Source organism: Solanum stenotomum, chromosome 10 (genome assembly GCF_019186545.1).
Source record: "Solanum stenotomum isolate F172 chromosome 10, ASM1918654v1, whole genome shotgun sequence".
Taxonomy (NCBI): domain Eukaryota; kingdom Viridiplantae; phylum Streptophyta; class Magnoliopsida; order Solanales; family Solanaceae; genus Solanum; species Solanum stenotomum.
Genome location: NC_064291.1, coordinates 56,110,625 through 56,130,874, shown reverse-complemented (window position 1 = coordinate 56,130,874; position 20,250 = coordinate 56,110,625). Strand labels below are relative to the sequence as shown.

At 29.6% G+C, this 20,250-nt stretch overlaps 2 protein-coding genes and 1 non-coding gene across 4 annotated transcripts; 2 read left to right on the top strand and 1 right to left on the bottom strand.

The window, feature by feature from the left end:
- Window positions 1–10,096: 10,096 nt before the first annotated feature.
- LOC125841302 (protein LURP-one-related 17-like) lies at window positions 10,097–11,957 on the top strand. 2 transcript variants are annotated; one of them, XM_049520408.1, is made up of 2 exons: window positions 10,097–10,471; window positions 11,452–11,957. In XM_049520408.1, the coding sequence occupies exons 1-2, from the start codon at window positions 10,178–10,180 to the stop codon at window positions 11,848–11,850; spliced, it is 693 nt and encodes a 230-aa protein (XP_049376365.1). In that variant the 5' UTR covers window positions 10,097–10,177; the 3' UTR covers window positions 11,851–11,957. The 2 variants fall into 2 exon arrangements, with proteins under 2 accessions (XP_049376365.1, XP_049376364.1); XM_049520407.1 differs by having other exon boundaries at window positions 10,117–10,471; window positions 11,449–11,956.
- Window positions 11,958–13,383: 1,426 nt separating this feature from the next.
- TRNAA-AGC (transfer RNA alanine (anticodon AGC)) lies at window positions 13,384–13,456 on the bottom strand. The gene has a single exon. It is a non-coding gene; the product is annotated as a tRNA-Ala (tRNA).
- Window positions 13,457–14,016: 560 nt separating this feature from the next.
- On the top strand, window positions 14,017–19,537 carry LOC125843217 (uncharacterized). The gene is made up of 2 exons (XM_049522428.1): window positions 14,017–16,121; window positions 19,389–19,537. The coding sequence occupies exons 1-2, from the start codon at window positions 14,240–14,242 to the stop codon at window positions 19,535–19,537; spliced, it is 2,031 nt and encodes a 676-aa protein (XP_049378385.1). The 5' UTR covers window positions 14,017–14,239.
- Window positions 19,538–20,250: the final 713 nt, after the last annotated feature.

Sequence of the window (20,250 nt, the reverse complement as noted above, 5' to 3'; positions counted from 1 at the left end):
AAACTGTACATACAAATACAAATAAATATCTCTCTGTCTTATACACTTATAATTATACTAATACAAATCTTCCTCAACCCAATTTTCTTTTGCCTTTCCCTCTCTTGCTTTATTCAAATACAATGTATAACTTGTGTTTGTATAAAGCGAGAGAGAGATTTGATATACAAATACAAATGTTTTAACTCGATTTAATTGTATACAAATTCAAATTTTATGCAGATCTACAAACACAATCATTGATACATTACATAGTAGTTACATACATAAAATTATCTAATCGATATACATATACAATTTGTCTCTCTCCACTCTTTGTCCTCTCTCGCTCGCCTCTCTCCTAATCTCGCTTGCCACACTAGCGTAACTCAAAGAACATATATATACACATATACAAATGCAATTTTCATAGACACAGACACCCGATTTATACAAATCATCTCGATTTATACAAATTGCTGCGATTTATACAAATCAGATGCGCGCAAATAGTAAAACTATAGCTATAAAGCGCAAATATAATTTTTATGTTTGTTATTCTTAAAATTTACTTTTAACTTGTACTCTAAGTTAATTTTTTTGACAAGTTAACTTGCTTGAGGAATAACTTCAGACTTACGTGGCTGAAATTATATCTAATTTCAACTATTTTATTTATTAAATCTGATTAGTACCGGTAAAATGAGCCTATATTTTAGTAACTCGTCCAATTTGTCCATAATTTAATGGGTTGGGTGAGTGACTTTTTACATGGGTAAAATATGGGTTGATACCCATATTCAATCCATAAAAATATGGGTAAAACATGGGTAAAATATGAATTAGCCAAATGAGTTAAACCTTCTAACTTTTATTCACTCAAAATTCATGATATCACTAAAAAAAATTGTAACTTCTCTTCCTTTATGTTCTTCTATAGAACTAATTATTTTTCTCTATAATTGAAAATGTGAAGTCTTTGGCCCTCCAAAAATATATATTTTGAATGTACAGTTCTTTTGTTAATTATAATTATATTTTTATATTTGTTTAATTTTATATTGGATAATAAATAAAAATATAAAATAAGCAAATCATGTATAAGTATTGACATTGCTTATGCCTTAAAGTGCATTAAGTTTAGTCCTAAAATGCAACTATTCATTTACTTTGAAATTTAAAATATTTTCCCCTTGTTATTACATAAATTTATTTTATATTGAAAAGTCAGGATTTTTTTTTTTGACTTTTATGATACAATAAAACTAAATGAAGTATTTTAAATATTTTTCATCTAAAAAAAGACTAAAATATTTTCTCCATTTGAATTCTTAAGTAGAGCACTATTTACTCATGAAAATATGGGTAAAATATGGGTAAACTAGTATTTTACCTAATCAATTTGTTATCCAATTCATTTTTACCCATATCAAATATGGGCGGGCTGAATTATTACTCATTTTATGTTGATCCATTTTCAATCCGCCCTAATTTGATCCAACCCGCCCATTTGTCACCAATAAACGTGACCTTATAAAGGTCAGACATTTAGATATTTTCGCATTTGACGCAACAGGAATTTGATTGATTGCTCAATTCCCTTTTCTTTGCAACTAAAATAAAATTCTTAAAGTTCAACTTCCATGCATCAAATATATTTTTAATAGACAATTATAACGTAGTGATTAAATAATATGAATTACATTTAGGAACTTCTTATTCACATATTGCTAAATAATATCTGGTATTGCAGTTCACGTTGGTTTCTCTTGCTAGTACCAACGATATGAAAACACTTCTGTACTCCTCATGAGTGCACTATAAATTATATCATAATTTATATCAGTTTCTCAAGATAGATATACATATGATTATTTTTTTAAGTTAACGGGTACACGTACATCTCACACCTATTCACATATTTATAAATAATACACCTATTATGTACTTCATATTCTATTTCATATAAAATATAAATATAATTTTTCTCATAACTTATATGATTTATACCTTAAACTAGATATTTAGTTTCACTTTTCTTCTTCTCCTTTTCCTTTATTTGCATAAAATCTTAATTCCTATATAATAAAAAAAATCATACAGTAATTAAGAACCCAAATAAAGATATTAACGTCAACGTTACGTAAAAGCAAAATGACAAAGAGTATAAGTTGTAAATTGTTGAAAATCTTGGTACATCACACGTTCAAAATTATATTAATAGGTCGGTTCATCATTCACAATTATTAATGACTTTAATTTTTGACCAAATTTAAATCACACAAATAATCAAAAATACAAATTTCAGCATCACATAAATTGCTCCACGTGGCTGACAATTCGATCTGATCTCATGAATAAAGCCAAACAAGAAAAATACTATATTATACTTTTAGGTTGTCTTGTTTTCCTAATTAAGGAAGGGGATTAACATAATCTTTTGTATGTGACAGTTGAGAAAGGTAAATATATAAAGTTTGGTAAGAAATTTAAAAATTAAGGCCTATACGTGTCATTGCATAATGATACATGTCATTAATTGGACAAAAGTTTATTTGTTAATATAGCCTTGATTTGACTAATTGTTGGTTGAGTTTAAGTTAGGTTTACTATTAATGTAAATATTTTTATAATTTCACTATCAAATCTTATTTATTGGACGAAGGCGTAGAAAAAGAAAGCCAAAGTCGTTCAATGGTGAATCGGTAAATCAGATGCCTTCCATCGATCGGTTATAGTCGATAAAGGCCATAAAATATAAGAATACGGTGATGAATGTCTAGCTGCAATCTTTGATTTAGTCATGGTCTTATTTTCAAAATTACAAATTTCATATTTTTGAAGAAATTTGCTGTAAATATTTTTTCAGGAATTTTGATAATGATAATATAAACACTGACGATTATATTTTTTTTTTAATCTAGTTGGAAATATCTTTGATTTGAATCTTCTCAATTGTTGAAGAAGATTTCTTTCCAAGTAATATATCATTTGATGTGTAGTAAGTGTCAATGTTATACCAGGTAATACTCTTTTAAAAGAATAATTAAGTCTCAATATTAATATCATAAACTAAAATAATGAAAAGTAAAGAGTCTTTAGTCTAACAATCAATAGCTTGTTGTATAGTGTAAGATGAAGATTGGTTAACTGTTAATTCGTCATCAATTTTCTTTCTTGTCTATTGACCATGTAATAGTATTAAGTTGAATCTTCAAAAATATACATAACTAATAATATTGCTCGTTGGGTGAGTGATTTTATATAAATATAAATTAATTAGAATTTCATGATAAGAACAAAACAAACTAGTCATGTATTCTTGGACTTTTTTTTTTTTTTTTTACCAATCTCATTACGTAATTGTTACATTTTCTTCAATCTTCACCAACTATATATGTATTTCCAAGAATAAAGGGAAAATTAGTGTAATAGAACACATGCATATGAAAATCTTGGTTGGTGTTGCCAAATGCCACCTATAAAGTAACATGAATATTATTGATACTTTGGGTGATGTATATGAATTAGGGGATCGAGGCAATTTGTATTTAATTAGATTATAAGAGATTTTGTTCTATAAACTATTAAACCTTTATTACTTAATTTCTTTCTTTATCTTAGATATTATATCAACTCCAAATTAAATTACTCGTAGTGACAGACAAATTTTGTAACAATACAAATAAAATTCATTGATTATATTATTTAGCAATAGATTTTTGTTAGCTATGAGCAAAGTAGCAACAAAATTTGTTGTTAATTATAATTTGTTTGCTTTTTTTGGTAAGAATCATTCCAAATAAGAAGGATTGATGTTAGTGTCAAAGAAACGTGAATGAGATAGTTATTATTTTAATTGGAGAGTATCAAAAAGTCCATTTGAGAAGTAAAGTGTTTTCTAATTAATAAAAGGAATTTCATATTTAAAGAGACTCAAACTCAAAATCTGTAATTAAAGAATAATATATTCCTTGTTAATGTCCCAATTTTACTTAACTCTAAACGCGACTTATCCATTTGACACCTATACTAAAGACTAAATTAAACGAATCATAACAAAAAGGGAAAAAATGAACAAAAGAAGAAGTAGTGAACAAAGTAGTATTTTCTTTTACATGAGTCAAAGTAAGAAGAATAAAATAGTTTATATGTTTCTTTCACTTAGTTGTAAGAACAATCTAATTAGACTTTAATTATCACTAATTATCTAGTTTGATTGTCACTATTAATTTTCTTGTCTAATTATTTCAACGGATATGCAGAGTTAATTATATACATAAAACACATAAATTAATACTCACAAACCATATATCACCATGGGGAACAAGCAAATCTTGGTTGGTGTTGCTACCTACAAAGCAACAAGAGAACTAATACTGCCATCAATATTATAATATATGTATGTGTGTGATAGGGATCTTTTAAAATAAAGTTACTAGTTTTTCATTTAATATTTGCACATATATATTTTAATTTCCTATAGAAAAGTTTTTGTGGCATATTATGCAAAGGGATGCGTTTCTTTTATGAGTTTAAATAATATATATATATATATATATATATATATATATATATATAAAATACAATACATCATGGGTGGAGTCATCTTAAGTGAGAGACGGTTTGGTGCATATTCTTCGGTGAAATATTATGTGGTGTAAAAAATTAAATGTTAGTTAGTTATTTGAGTGTATATTAATTTTGCACATATCCGTTAGGGGTGTGCACTATTCGGATTAAACCGAATAACCAAACCAAACCAAACTGAAATTTTATTTGGATTGGTTTTTTGGTTTTTCGGATTGGTTTTGGATTAATAAATTACTTTATTTGGTTTTTTGGTTTGGTTTTGGATTTTAAAAGATAAAAACCGAAAAACCGAAAAAAACCGAATTATATATATATATATTTACTGCGTGGAGTCGTGTGGTGTGCCACATAAGTCAAAAGGTGTACAAAATTACAAAAAAAAAATGAGTTCAAGGGGGTAATAGGACCTTAATTTAGTTTAAGGTGTGTCTCTGAGATTTCGGTCATAGTCTAGGGGGTACTTGTGTCTTCTCCCTTTTATGTTTGAATTACATCTACAATATGTATACTTATAAGTATTGTGTTTTAAGTATTACTTATGATTTATATTAGAAAGTATATTTAAGGGATTAAATAGTANAAAGAATGTCACATTTCTATATTAAGTAACAATTTCACTATAAAATATCTATTTTACCCTTAATGAAATAATTTACAGTCATAAAAATTTATATAATTCATTTTGGATCACAAGTTTTAAAAGTTTTCATTTATTTCTTAAACGCCGTGGCGAATCAAACTACCTCACATAAAATGAGACGGAGGAAGTAATATATATTGGGCCTGCACTGGCGCGGGAACCTAATATCTAGTATATATATATATGTGATAGGGATCTTTTAAAATAAAGTTACTAGTTTTTCATTTAATATTTGCACATATATTTTAATTTCCTATAGAAAAGTTTTTGTGGCATATTATGCAAAGGTATGTGTTTCTTTTATGAGTTTAAATAATATATATATATGAATGATTAATTAATACAATACATCATGGGTGGAGTCATCTTAAGTGAGAGACGGTTTGGTGCATATTCTTCGGTGAAATATTATGAGGTGTACAAAAATTATATGTTAGTTAGTTATTTGAGTGTATATTAATTTTGCACATATCCTTAATATAATTGAGAAAAAAAATTATACTTTTCAGTCAAATTTTTGGCATCGCTACTGCAATATGTTATGCAAGGATATTTATGTGCTATATATACACTTAATAGATTTGTAATCTTAAAAATAATATAGATTATTTATTATAATAAATAAAGATGATTTAATGGTGTAAAAATTTCCTTAATTGGTAGTGTGTATATAAAGTACTTAAACTCTTCTTTTATTAACTTTCGACAATAATATCTTTTGGGGGAGTGGATTCAAAATATGATGTTTATGAGTTTTAACGACTTCTCGCTTTGCAACTTATAATTATTATACGCAAGCATTTAGTGATTTCTCAACTTATATACAAAATATAAAATAAAAATTATTGAGTTCTGTCACACTAGCTCGTAAAATAAATTTGGATCCATCCACCCGGAGTGTTGTCCATAGTTTTTTTTTTATTACCATCTGATGTCTGGTATTTATATTGGAGTCTGACTATTTTGGAGTTGCACTACATAGGACCTCATTCGAGAGGAAGTTCTCCTTACTAAGAATTTTATCATATCCAAAGTTCAAACTCAAAACCTTTGATTAAGGAATAAACAACCTCATCTACTGCATCACATCCTTCGTTGAAGATTCTAGATTTCTTGGAACTTTTTGCTGCATTTTCTATGGTAAGAAAAATGAAGGAAAATATTAGACACGAGTTTTTGTCTTGGCATTAAAGAAGAGACGTGAATAAAAGTGCAGCCACAAAGACAGATATGCACTTTGTTACGTAAAGTTAAAAAGGAACTATCATAATTCATAGGGACAGCCATATCTTTGAAATATCTTTTCATAGTATAATTTAATATTTCACATCAAAACTAATTATTTGCTATATAATTAATATATATATATATATATATATATATAATTTCTGTTGTATTTACATCATGCATTTTAATCTATGTCTGAACTCTTAGATAAAGATCAAATATTAGGAGGGTTCTTGAGTTATATATATAATGTCGATAGTTCAGTATAAATATCTGAATATATAAATAAAGGAGGTAAATATACTACTTCTTACGTTTCAATTTGTTTCTCTTATTATTTGAACAATTAAATAATATTTTCTTTGATTATAATTTTTTCTAATTTTTTTAAATTTTTTGAATTGATAATTATGGTGACTTATAATATTTTTTACGTAGTTTCTAAATATATAAATTCTATTTCAAATAAAATAAAAATTCAATGTCTAAAATTACAATTCACAACAAACATTAGTTAGTTTGACCTTCAAACTCCGAATCAAATCAAACAACTTGAAACAAAAGAAATATATGATTATATAATCTAATAGTTAAAAGTGTGTTTCTATCAATTCGCTTATTGTTCAAGTTTTTATACGAAATGATCATACAATTTAACATGAAATATATTATAAAATCTCATAGTACTCAAAAAAGCAAAAAAAAATATCTATTTCCAGAATTTTTTCCAAAGATTTGAGTATTGACTAACAAAGGAATTAAACCAAATCGAAAATGCAGGAAATCAAATTAAAACTCAGTTTAATTAGTTCCATGTATAAAATTAAAATAAGAAAAAAGGACATGAACTACGTGTTTTTGTCACTTAGTTATATAATTGAAAAAGGCATTTCTCGTGCTGCATACTTTTATCATAATTGAGTGGCATTGCCTACTTATAAATATTCTTATGTCCCACATAAATATTTTATTTGAATATAACGTGACTGATACTGAAATAGTGTGATTAGGTCCCCCTACCTTTATTATATGCCACATGCATGCATTAAACTTCATTTAAAATGCAATTAATTACATAGTTTTAGAGTCCTAATTCTTCTTAAACTTTGCTTTATATTGGCATCAATGATCAATCTCCTGTTTAACAAGGAAAATAAACAAGCTAAGATGTTTAATTTAATTAATCTTCACTTTTGGAGTACTAGTGAATTTTAGAATAGCGGCTATCTCATTTACAAGCTTAACCGGAAAGGAAAACACAATTTTTTCTTAATTATATTAGTTTATGTTTTTAACACAATCTTTCACGTTTGAACTTGATTTTTTTTCCTGTTCAGTTGAAGATGTAAAAATTCTTATTTGAGAATGTGTAGGTGAGACTCGAATCCAGGACCTCTATCCAATGCTTTTGACACTAAGTAGTGATTATTTTATTTTAAAAATTAAACAATTAAATATAATATCTTTTTATTTAATTAATTATACATCTCCATAATAAAAACAATATAATTGATTTTTTTATGTGTTCTTATTTTATAAGAGATTAACTTATATCCACTAATGGTGCAAAAGAAAATTACACTATCATCTCATTTTTAGAAATACATATCAATTTTTTTAAAAAAAAAAATCACATAATATTAATATTATTAAAAAATAATAAAAAAAGTATTATGTGGTAACTTGGACTCTGAATTAATTATATGAGTTTGTTAAGAATTCTTACTTGACTCATCAAAAGTAAGAAGGATTCTTTCATGCTTTCTTTATCCTTATTATTTTCACGCTTATTCTCCGTCAACACCATTAAAGCAATTGACATATAGAATTGAAGCAATTTGAGATAAAAAGATGATATTTTTTACTCATTATTATTTTCCTTTTCAGAATCTAAATTAGTAAATACTCAAAGTCGATTGTATAAAAAATATTTCAATGTTATTTCAAATATTTTTTTTCTTGTTCCAATGTATGAAGAATTTATGTTTTGTGATAACAATGATTTTTAGAGAATGCTTTTTAGAACTTTTCAGTGAATTGGACAAATCCCAAAAATTAAATGTAGTAATCTTACACTTGGAAAAATAGGAACACCATTTCTGTAATTTTGCATCATATTTTGATATTGATAGAAGAAGGTTCAAAGACAAATGAGAAAGGTAGGAAAGAGAGAGGGAGAAAGATGATAAACCTCAACGCGTTTTAATAAAAGAAAGAAAAAAAATCATTAATCATTAAATGTGAAAATATATTAATTAAATTAAAAAGAAAAATAAGTATTTCTAAAAATAAATTAATTTTGTAATTTTCTTGTCCACCGTCAGTGGATAGTAATTAATCTCTTTTATAAAGTGACAAATTAAAAGGATCGGATAGACTCCTTCCTAGTTCCAACACAGTGACTATTCTAAATTGATCATTTTGTACAAACTTTTAGAAAAAATAAAAAAGTTTATGGTTTTATATGTCTCTTCTTTTCATTACAAACATCTTATTACCACATTGATAATTTCAAACTAAAAAGTTTATTTTGTGTGTGTGAGATTAAATACCTCTCCTGTTATCATATTTTCCTTTTAAAATTGAACTATATGAATTTTCATTAATATATTAAAATACATTTTGTATGATCATATTATTATGAAAAAAATAACAATTTATAATAATATTTTTCTTATAATTTATATATCGAACTTATAATTTGAGCACATAAAAGTCGTGTAAATGAATGTCAAAAAGAAACAGCGGCAATGTCTTAAGAATTGATAACTTACATTCCAGAATTTGTGGTTCAATATTTTGTCTCTTATTAACAAGAGATAACGTTAATCGAAGTTCCTAACTCTCATTTAGGAGACAAAAATAAAAGAATATTAAAAAATTAAACAAATTAGTAAGAGGATAAACAATAAGGAATCTCATAATTCAATTAACTTAATCACACACGTGGCACATTTTCCAACAGTCATCACACTTTGACTATAGATTATAAAGTGTGCTTGGTATTGATCATGCCAAATTTTCATGTTTTGACTGATAAAAAATATTTTGAAAATTTATTTTCACTAAAAAACCAAGTTCATTAAAAAAAAAAAAAAACCTCTGGTTAAAATAGAAAAAATAAATTTTATAAATGATTCCCCCTTCATTATAATAAAAGAAATATTTATTAATAACAATATTTTACGGCAATATTTATTGTCGGTTGCTAAAGTCTTTAACGATATTTATATAAAATGTTAGTTATAAATATTTAAATTTATTATTAATGTTAAATATAAATGAAAATTATCTATTATTCCTAATGAGTCGTTTGGTGTATATAAGGTATAAAGTATAATAATATCAGAAATAAAATGCATGATTATTTTATCTTATGTTTAATCGAAGGTATTAGATAAGCCTAGAATTATTTATCCCACCATTTATACTTAATGATGAAAATAAGTTATCTCATATACATAATAATTCCGATAACTTATGAAAGGACAACGTGGTAAACAAAATATACTGCCTCGACCAATGTGCAACAGCCACATGTTATATTTATGTCTCCTTTTTTACAAACATTACATCCAAAAATTAAAAATTAAAAAAATCATAGCATCTATAAATATCTCGTCTCCTCTCAGTATCTTCCTATCTTACGTTAGCCAAAAAGTTCTTCCCCCAAAAAAAAAAACAAACAAAACTATACATATCTAGAGAGAGAATTATTAGAAAAAAAAAAATAAAAAAATGCTTCTCTTCTTAAAATCAATAAGTTTCAGATCTTTGAATCATCAAGATTTCAAGAAGAATAATAGCAGCTGCAAAGAATTAACAACTTCGTCGTCATCGTCATCGTCGTCGTCATCGTGTATATTTTTAACAGTATGGAGAAAATCACTTATATTTAGCTGTAAAGGATTTACAGTTATTGGATCCGATGGAAATTTAGCGTATAGAGTTGATAATTATTCTGGTAGACGTGACCAAACTATTTTAATGGATGCTTCTGGCAAACCCATTCTCACTATATGTCGGCATAAGGTAATTTTATACTTTTCGAGAGTTCAAACTGTATATTTATTGTTTAAAATATAATTTAAAGTATTTTAATTTTAAAGGGAAAAGGGTCTAAAAGAGTCGAAATTGCACTATTTAATAGTGTATTTTAAAAGTATATATGTGCCCATGTGGACACATTATTATTTAAAATGATGTAACATTTATGATGTCCATGTAAACACATATATACCTTTAAAATACACTATTAAATAGTACATGAGTAAAAGATCATTTCCAAAGTTTGGTATCGTAATAATAATTTCAACTAAAATTGGAGTATTTTTCAGACAATTTTTCATATAATATTGAATGATTCTAATTAAAAGAAGGATAAAAGATATTTGCATATTTTTTGTGTGATTTGCGGATATACTTTAAAAGGCGTGTAATAATCTTCTTTTTTCTTTCTGCATGACTAACGTTACAAGGTATTGACCATAAGATAAGAACTATTTTTATTTTTAATGAGTGTGACAAATATCAACAACCATTAATTAAATTAGGTAGACTAATTCTATCTTAGCAAATAACAACTCTATTTTGCCAACTTGATACAATCTTAACCTCTTGTTTGACCATAGAGTTAAAGTTGAAAATTTAAGTTTTTGAAATTGCGTTTGAAGTCTAGATATGTATTTTACTGATTGAAACTTTAAAGTCTAGACATGGATGGCCAAATACTAACTTATTTTTATAGTTTTATTTTAATATATATTTATTTGTAGTTATCTTTTATATGACTTAATAGTATTAAGAAATTTAAATCATTAAGCTATCTAAAAGATAACTACGAATATAAGCAAATTATAAAGGACGTATCAATTTTTGTGAGTTTGATTTAAAAAAAAAGAAGAAGATAAGTATAGTGTAGCAATTGTCAAATTTTATTTCTTAATACCTTGTTTACTTCTTTTATATTTTGAATTTCATTAGTAAAAATTCTGACTCGTCTTTTTTAGCAGAAACTAAGGATAGTAGACAATAATTGGTTCATATATGAAGGAGAAATACTTGGAGATCATGATTACAAGGCATCATCATTAAGAAAGAAGCCTATATTTTGTGTAAAGAAACAAATGAAGATTTTACATAGTAATATTAATGTACTTGCACATGTTTATTATCATGGAACATCATCAGACAAGACATATTCTTATATTATTGAAGGGTCATATGCAAACAGAACATGTAAAGTGTTGGATGCAAAATCAAGAAATGTTGTGGCAGAAATTAGGAAGAAACAAGCAGTAATTGGTGGTGTTACTTTTGGATTAGAAGTTTTTGTATTAGTTGTAATGCCAGGATTTGATTCTGGATTTGCCATGGCTATGGTGTTGTTGTTAGACCAAATGTTCTCCTAAGTGTTGTTTCAATATATGTTGGTTAATTTTATGTAGTGATCACTCATTTGAGGAAATGTGATGTTGTCTCTTTATTATATGATCTTGGATAATATATCGTGATCGTTTGATATATGAGATAGGTAGCTTTTATGGTTGAATTATGAGCAAGCCGACAATAGGTTTGTTATTTTATTAAAATGATATCAAGATCAAACTCAATCATATTTTTCTTTTATCTAATGTTAAATCCTCATATTAAAGCAATTTATGTTACATATGTCCAGACAAATTAACTAGACGTGTACTTGAAACAAGGCGTTTTACCAAGGAGCAAAGATGGCCTCTCAAGTAATGAATTCGGCCCCAATAAATGTAATGGAGTGTGGGGAGTGTTTAAATGTCCTACATTTATCGAGAAAATGATTGTTGTCTATTTATATGAATTTGGGCAACCCTATCTAGATGCAGACGAGTGTTAATTGTCCTACGTTAATTAAGAAAATTAAGATGCAACGGGTGTTAAGTGTTCTACAATAATTAAGAAAATTAAAATGTAAGGAGTATATTATTTTCAGGATCGTGATCTTAGAGGTATAGTTAAACTCAAAATCAATCTTTTTGATACGTGCTTTGATGTAGATCTAGTTTTTACTATTACTACTACTATCATCACTATTTTACCTTTCTTTGGTGAGAAGTGATACATGTTAGCTAGCGGTTGACCATAAATTTTGATTTCAGATTTTAAAATTTTATCTTCAAATGATCATAAATTTGATTATATTTTGGAAATCTGATCTTCAAACACTTTCAAGTTCTCAAAAATTAGCTCAGATCAGTTTTTCGGACTTTGCTTCTTCGTGTTCACAAAACTTTTGTTTTTAACCCAATAAAATGCATGTGAACTTCAAATTCTAAGAATCACAACTTCAAAAACTCAATTTTTTTTAAAGTTTCAACATCAAAATTTATGGCCAAAACGAGAGCTAACGTGTACATATATTTTTCAAAGTTCAATGTGTACCCATACTTGCTATATAGAGATCAAATCAAAGTTGTCTAGTTTCATATTAATTGTATGTTTTCCTTTTGCTCAGAAAGACAAATTCAAGGACGGTGGCTGAATTGGAAACTCCAAAAAATGGAAATTAAACTAGTCAATTTCTGATCTATCAATCATTTTTCTTCTTCTTTATCCAAATTAGTAGAGTGATTAGGTACTAATTAGCAGAGAGCCGTAGATGAAGTAAATATAACAATTTACAATACCTTCGGTACATAATCGTCATTGTTAGGGAGCGCTTTACCTCCAATGTGGGATTTTTCAGCGCAAATCCGAATTTAGTCAGACTCCAATGCAGTACCGGACACCGGATAGGAAACCAATTTTTTTTTTAAAAAAGAACAATTTACAATGACACTACAACTTTCTTTCTTTTTTGGGAAACAAGTATAAAAAAGTTATAACAATTTATTGGTGTGAATAATTTAAGATTCTATCAAATTTTATATGTTTCAATTATCACTTTCTTAAAAAAATAAAAATAAAAATGGAGATGCGGGGTATCGATCCCCGTGCCTCTCGCATGCTAAGCGAGCGCTCTACCATCTGAGCTACATCCCCATGGTGTCAACAATTTCTTACAAGAGATCTATCACTTTTACACATAAAAATCTAAAAAAAACTATTTTCTTTTATTTATTTTGTAAGAGAGCAAAAAATCTCAATTCTACTTGTCATTCAGATGATGTTAAACAAATACTAAAGAAAATGTGAATATTTTAAGGCTTTCTTGATTGAAAAAAAAAAACTTGAACACTAATACATTCTTTTACTAAGATGTTGTAAAATTGTGTAATATATATTTTTACTTTATTAAATTACTTAATTTTGTCAAATTAAATTGATTTGATAGAAACATTTGATTAGATATTTATCAATAAGTACGTGAAATGATGAGCAACTGCATGTTATGGAGCGTGAGTGGAGATCCAAAAATATCACTTCCTCCAATTCAATTTATGTGAAATCATTAAAAGATAATATTATTAATTATAATTCTTCTCTATTAAAGAGTAAAATTAAAATATTAAGCAAAATTTATATATTTAAATCTAAAAAAAAAACAAAAACTATAGTATGTGAAAGAGGAATAGTACTTTGCATGGACAGTCGAGGCGAGAAAGTACTGTTGTTCGTTCCGAACTCCAACAAACCCCAATTTCCCTCTTTCATCTCACCCAAAATACTTCATTCAATCCAATGTATTTGCCGTTTTTTTTATGACAGAATCGCCATGGAAATTGATCAATTGAGCAGCAAGTGACCCGAATGGTAGAGTCCGACCCGAATGCTGCACCCTAAACGGACCATCGTCATCAGTTGACCAGCCGGTGACCGGAGTTGATGAGATTTTTTCTGATAAAAGGTAAAGCTTATTACTCATTTTTCCAACAGAATCACATGGACTCTAAGAAATTAGTAGTTAATGTCAAGCAAGGGGAAAAACTTGAATATGATGAGTGTAATACTAGTAAAAACTGCAATCCTAAAGATAAAATAAGCTTAATTGGAATTCGAAGGCAAAAGAATGGGAGATATGCTGCTGTGATTACTGATCGAATTAGGCATAAGAAAGTATGGTTAGGCACTTTTGACACTGTTGAAGAGGCTTCACAAGCTTATTTCTCTAAGAAATCTGAGTTTGAGAATGAGAAATTAAGCAATCAAGGAAATAAGAAGAGTAAAAGAATACGCGAAACGAGAAGTATTGTTGAGATTTACAAGAGAGGGAAATATAATTCTGAGAAATCAGAGGAATTAGTCAATGTAAAGCAAGGCAATGAAAATGTGAATTGTGAAGTATTTCAGATCGAATCAGCTGGTGAATCAGAAATTGATGTTGAGATATCAAATTCATTTAATGGAGGAACCGAGCAAAGGATTGATTCTTACGAAATAGGCACTGTTGAAGAAGCTTTTCGTATAGCTAAAGAGGGATCCAAAGTGTTTAACTTGGGTTTAATGGCTAATGTTTGTGGCACAAAATCAACTGATGACTGTAACAATACTACAAGTTGCAATCCTAAAGTTAAGGTAAGCTTGATTGGAACCCGAAGGCAAAAGAATGGGAGATATACAGCTGTGATTACAAATCCATTTACGCATAAGAGAGTCCGGTTGGGGACTTTTGACACTGTTGAAGAGGCTTCACAAGCTTATTTCTCTAAGAAGTCGGAGTTTGAGAAGTTAAGCCAGCAGGGAAATAAGCAGAATATACCAAAGAAGAATTGTGATCAAATTCCGCAGCTTGAATCATCGTCTGTTGTGGCATCCTTAGATACTGCTGCTAGTGAAAGTGGAATAGCTAAAAGAATCGATTCTCAAGGGGAAGAACCTAAATCTTCTAAAGCAACCTCATGTGTAAAGGCTAATGTCTATAGCGTTGAGTCATCTGATGAGTGTTGTATTACTACAAGCTGTGATCCTAAAGCCAGGATAAGCTTAACTGGAATCCGTAGGAAAAAGAGCGGGAGATATGCAGCTGTGATTACAGACCCAATTAAGCACAAGGAAGTATGCTTGGGCACTTTTGACTCTATTGAAGAGGCTTCACATGCTTATTTCTCTAAGAAGTCTGAGTTTGAGAAATTGAAACAACGGGGAGATAAGGAGAATAAACCGAAGAAGAATTGTGATCAAATTCAGCAGCATGAATCACAGTCTGTTGTGGCATCCTTAGATACTACTACTCATGATAGTGGAAGTGCTAAACGAATCGATTCTCACAAAACAACAACACATCTTATTGGAGCTTACAGGAGCAAGACAGCAGGGAGATATAGGTCTGAGATTAAAAACCCCATCACTAAAAAGAAAATTTGGTTGGGGACTTTTGACAGTGCTGAAGAGGCTTCCCACGCTTATCAATCTAAGAAGCTTGAGTTTCAGAAATTAGTCGAAGCAAAGCAGCAGCAATGCACTAATAAGCAAAGGAAATCAGAGAAATTAGTCAGTGTCAGGCAAGGACATGAAAATGTAAATTGTGAACCATTTCATCCCGAATCAGCTAGTGGATCACCAGATATTGATGTTCTGTTCTCAAATTCATCTAATGAAGGGACTGTCCGAAGTATTGATTCTTATCAGTCTAATAAATTCGATCTTCTGAGTTCAAAGGAGGTCGAGCTGCAAAGCAATATGCTAACAGAGTCTAGTGCAGGGAAGAAGCAAGAAGGCCAAGAGGATGATAAAGATTTATGGAAGGGGGAATGGATGCAACTTCCAGGTGATAACAGGGCAGTCATGTTTTCACTGAAACTGGGCTTACCAATCATCGATAACTATGGATATCTTTTAGGTGAGTTCAGCACTTTGGATGATCTCAGTATTTCTGTAACTGAGGATGACAATCATCGATAATGTAACTATGTTTCACATAGCTTAGGAACTGTAAGTTTGTAAATTGCAAGAAGATTTTTGGATTTGCTTGCAGTTTTAGGATTCTGTTGATAGTAGTAATAGGCAAGTTTCTTGCAATTTTTGGTCATCTTAACTATTTCATGAGCATCAGTGATGCAGGCATAAGTCAAGTCTGATATTTTCCTTGTAAAGAAGAAGCACAATTTGAACTTGTAAATACCACACAACAGAGAACTATAAATCCAAGAAACACAAAGAACAATAAATTAAGAAACAAAAGGAAAATTTCAGCCGTAACTTGGGACGTGTGTAGTTAGGATTCTTTGAAACTGCTGACGAGTGTGTATTGAATCCTCCAAAGATAGTGAATTTTTGAAGAATCTGACATGAGTGTATGATACTATTAGAAACTGCAGACGAGTGTGTATTGAATCCTCCAAAGATAATGAATTTTTGAAGAATCTGACACGAGTGTATGATATTATTTTTGAAGAGTTCAAACAACATAGCGTGCTCTACCATCTGAGCTACATTATTGTCAAAAATTGCAGATGACTAGTAATATCGAAATTAGTATTATGATCCAATGATCAGTAATTTACACCCCTTGCATGTTTCAAATCAAGAAATACAGGTTAGGTATAAAGAGAAGTAGTTTCTAATCCATTTATAATTGCTTTTTAAAATTGTACGTCTTTTTCATAAAATGTACTTATTCACGTTAAACAAATAGAAGAGCTAAAAAAATTATTTTGTTTTATTCATTTTGTGAAAGAGCTTTTTTTTTTTTTAATTCTATGCATTATTCAGCTGATGTAAACATACAATACTTGAGAAAATGAGAAAATTGTAATGATTATTTCTTTATAAAGAAAAAACTTGAATGCTACTACATTCTTTACTAAGAGGTCCTAAATTTGTGTTGCAATTCTTGAGATGTCTTTTGTAAGCCTTCTGTAGAACCTCACAGGTTTAAGGAAGGTTCGATATCCATAATAGAGCCCGACTAAATCCGAGTTTGTGCCGGAAAGTTCCACATTGAGAGGTAAAACACCCCCTAACAAACTAATCGGAATAAAATAGAGTGAGCCAATAATATCGCAAGACTATAAGTGTGGTAATTAGAAATTTATTCGTACCAAGTGTTCTACACAAAAAGAGTAAATGTATTACATGTAAATGCATATATATTATGTATAGTATATCCTTACTTCATCAAAATACTTAATTATGTGTTAAGTCAAATATGATGCAAACACTCGATAGAGATAAATATTTATCGATGAGAGAAACACACATTAAATGGCTTGCTATGAAGCACGAGTGGAGTTTCAAAGTATCACTTTTTCCGACTCAATTTATGTGAAATTTTCATTGTCGAGAGTCAATTTCATTAGTATTTTAAAATTATATTGAATTGTAAATATTAACAATATTTAAATTAAATTCACATAGTTTATATTTCGAAAAGCCAAAAATAATATGGGAAAGAGGGATAGTATACTCTGCATGCATAGGTGAGTAATGAGTTCAGAAAGGAAGTTATCAGTTACAACAAACCCCAATTTCCCTCTTTCATTTCACCAAAAATACTCCCGACCCTGATACTGGGTCCCTAAACGGGTCATCTTCATCAGTTCACCGGCCGGTGACCGGAGTTTCTGAGTTTTTTTCTGGTAAAGGTAAAGCCTATTTACTCCTTTTCAGCACAATCACATGGACATTAAAGAGGGATTGAGCTCTAAGAAATTAGTAGTCAATGTCAAGCAAGGGATGAAACTCGAATCAGATGAGTGTAATACTAGTACAAACTGCAATCCTAAAGCGAAGATAAGCTTACCTGGAATCCGAAGGCAAAAGAATGGGAGATATGGTGTTGAGCTTACAGATCCAATTAGGCACAAGAGAGTCTGGGTAGGCACTTTTGACACTGTTGAAGAAGCTTCAGAAGCTTATTTCTCTAAGAAATCTGAGTTTGAGAATGAGAAATTAAGGCAGCAGGGAAATAAGAAGAGTAAAAGAATCCGCAAAACGATAGGTATTGTTGAGGTTCACAAGAGAGGGAAATATAATTCTGAGAAATCAGAGGAATTAGTCAATGTGAAGCAAGAAAATGAAAATGTAAATCGTGAAATATTTCAGACTGAATCAGCTGGTGGATCGGAAATTGATGTTCCGATCTCAAATTCATCTAACGGAGGAACTGAGAAAAGGATTGATTTACACGAAATAGGTACTGTTGAAGAAGCTTTTCGTATTGCTAAAGAGGGATCCAGAGTGTTTAAAATGGCTAATGTTTGTGGCACAAAATCATCTGATGACTGTAACAATACTACAAGTTGCAATCCTGAAGTTAAGGTAAGCTTGATTGGAACCCGAAGGCAAAAGAGTGGGAGATATGCAGCTGTGATTACAGATCCATTTACGCATAAGAGAGTCCGGTTGGGGACTTTTGACACTGTTGAAGAGGCTTCACAAGCTTATTTCTCTAAGAAGTCGGAGTTTGAGAAATTAAGCCAGCAGGGAAATAAGCAGAATATACTGAAGAAGAAGAATTGTGATCAAATTCAGCAGCTTGAATCATCGTCTGTTGTGGCATTCTTAGATACTACTGCTAGTGAAAGTGGAAGAGCTAAAAGAATCGATTCTCAAAAAAAAAAAACACATCTTATTGGGGCTCACAAGAGCACGAGGAAAGGGAGATATCAGTCTGAGATTAAGAACCCCATCACGAAAAAGAGAATTTGGTTGGGAACTTTTGGCAGTGCTGAAGAGGCTTCCCACGCTTATCAATCTAAGAAGCTCGAGTTTCAGAAATTAGTCGAAGAAAAGAAGAAGCAATGTACTTATAAGCAATTGAAATCAGAAAAATTGGTTAATCTCAAGCAAGGACATGAAAATGTAAAATGTGAGCCATTTCAGCCCGAATCATCACCAGATATTGATATTCCATTTTCAAATTCATCTAACGGAGGAACTATCCAAAGTATTGATCCTGACAAAATAGGCAATCAGTCTAAGAAATTCGATCTTGAGCTGGAAAGCAATATGCCAATAGATTCGAGTGCAGGGGAGAAGCAAGGTCAAGAGGATGATGAAGATTCATGGAAGGGGGAATGGGTGCAACTTCCAGGTGATGACAGGGCAGTCATGTTTTCACTGAAATTGGGCTTACCAATCATCGATAACTATGGATCTCTTTTAGGTGAGTTCAGCACTTTGGATGATCTCAGTATTTGTAAGACTGAAGAAGGCAATAACTACATTTCGCATAGCATATAGACTGTAAGTTTGTAAATTGCAAGAAGATTTTTGGATAAGTTTGCAGTTTTAGGATTCTCTAACTCAGCATGGAAAGCAGTAGTCGTAGCTATTCTTTTAAAATGTTGACGTGTGCATATTGAATCCTCCAGGCTCCAAAGACAGTGATTTTTAGAGAACTTACCATCAAATCCTTGTTAGTAGTGTTAAGTATGCATTTTATGACCGATTATTCATTCACTTGATGATTTTTCAGGCTGCCCGTTAGTAACCCAAGAGAATGTGCTTTTGGAGAAGAATTTTGTTTAATTTAATATAATATAAATATTCCTAATATATATATATAGACCTATACAAAATGTTGGAAAAGACGTATTACAAGTTTGCAAGGACTCTACTTGACTATACATAGAACAATGACACTCTCTTAAAATCTTTTTTGAACATAGAGTTACTTTGGTTGGTGAATAAGTTACTTATGCCAAGATTATCAATAAATATCTGGTTCGTTGAATTAAAGGAGGGATATTGACTATTGACTAAGGGTCGTTTGGTAGAGTGTATTAGGAAAAATAATGCATGTATTAGCCTTGTGTATTATTGGTACCTTATTTGGTACTCTTTTTCAACCTATGTATAACTAATGCTTAAGGAGTGCATTGCTAATACCATGGATTTCTAGGTATTAGCAATGCAATGGTTTTAATGCATGCATTAATATGATAAAAGACCCA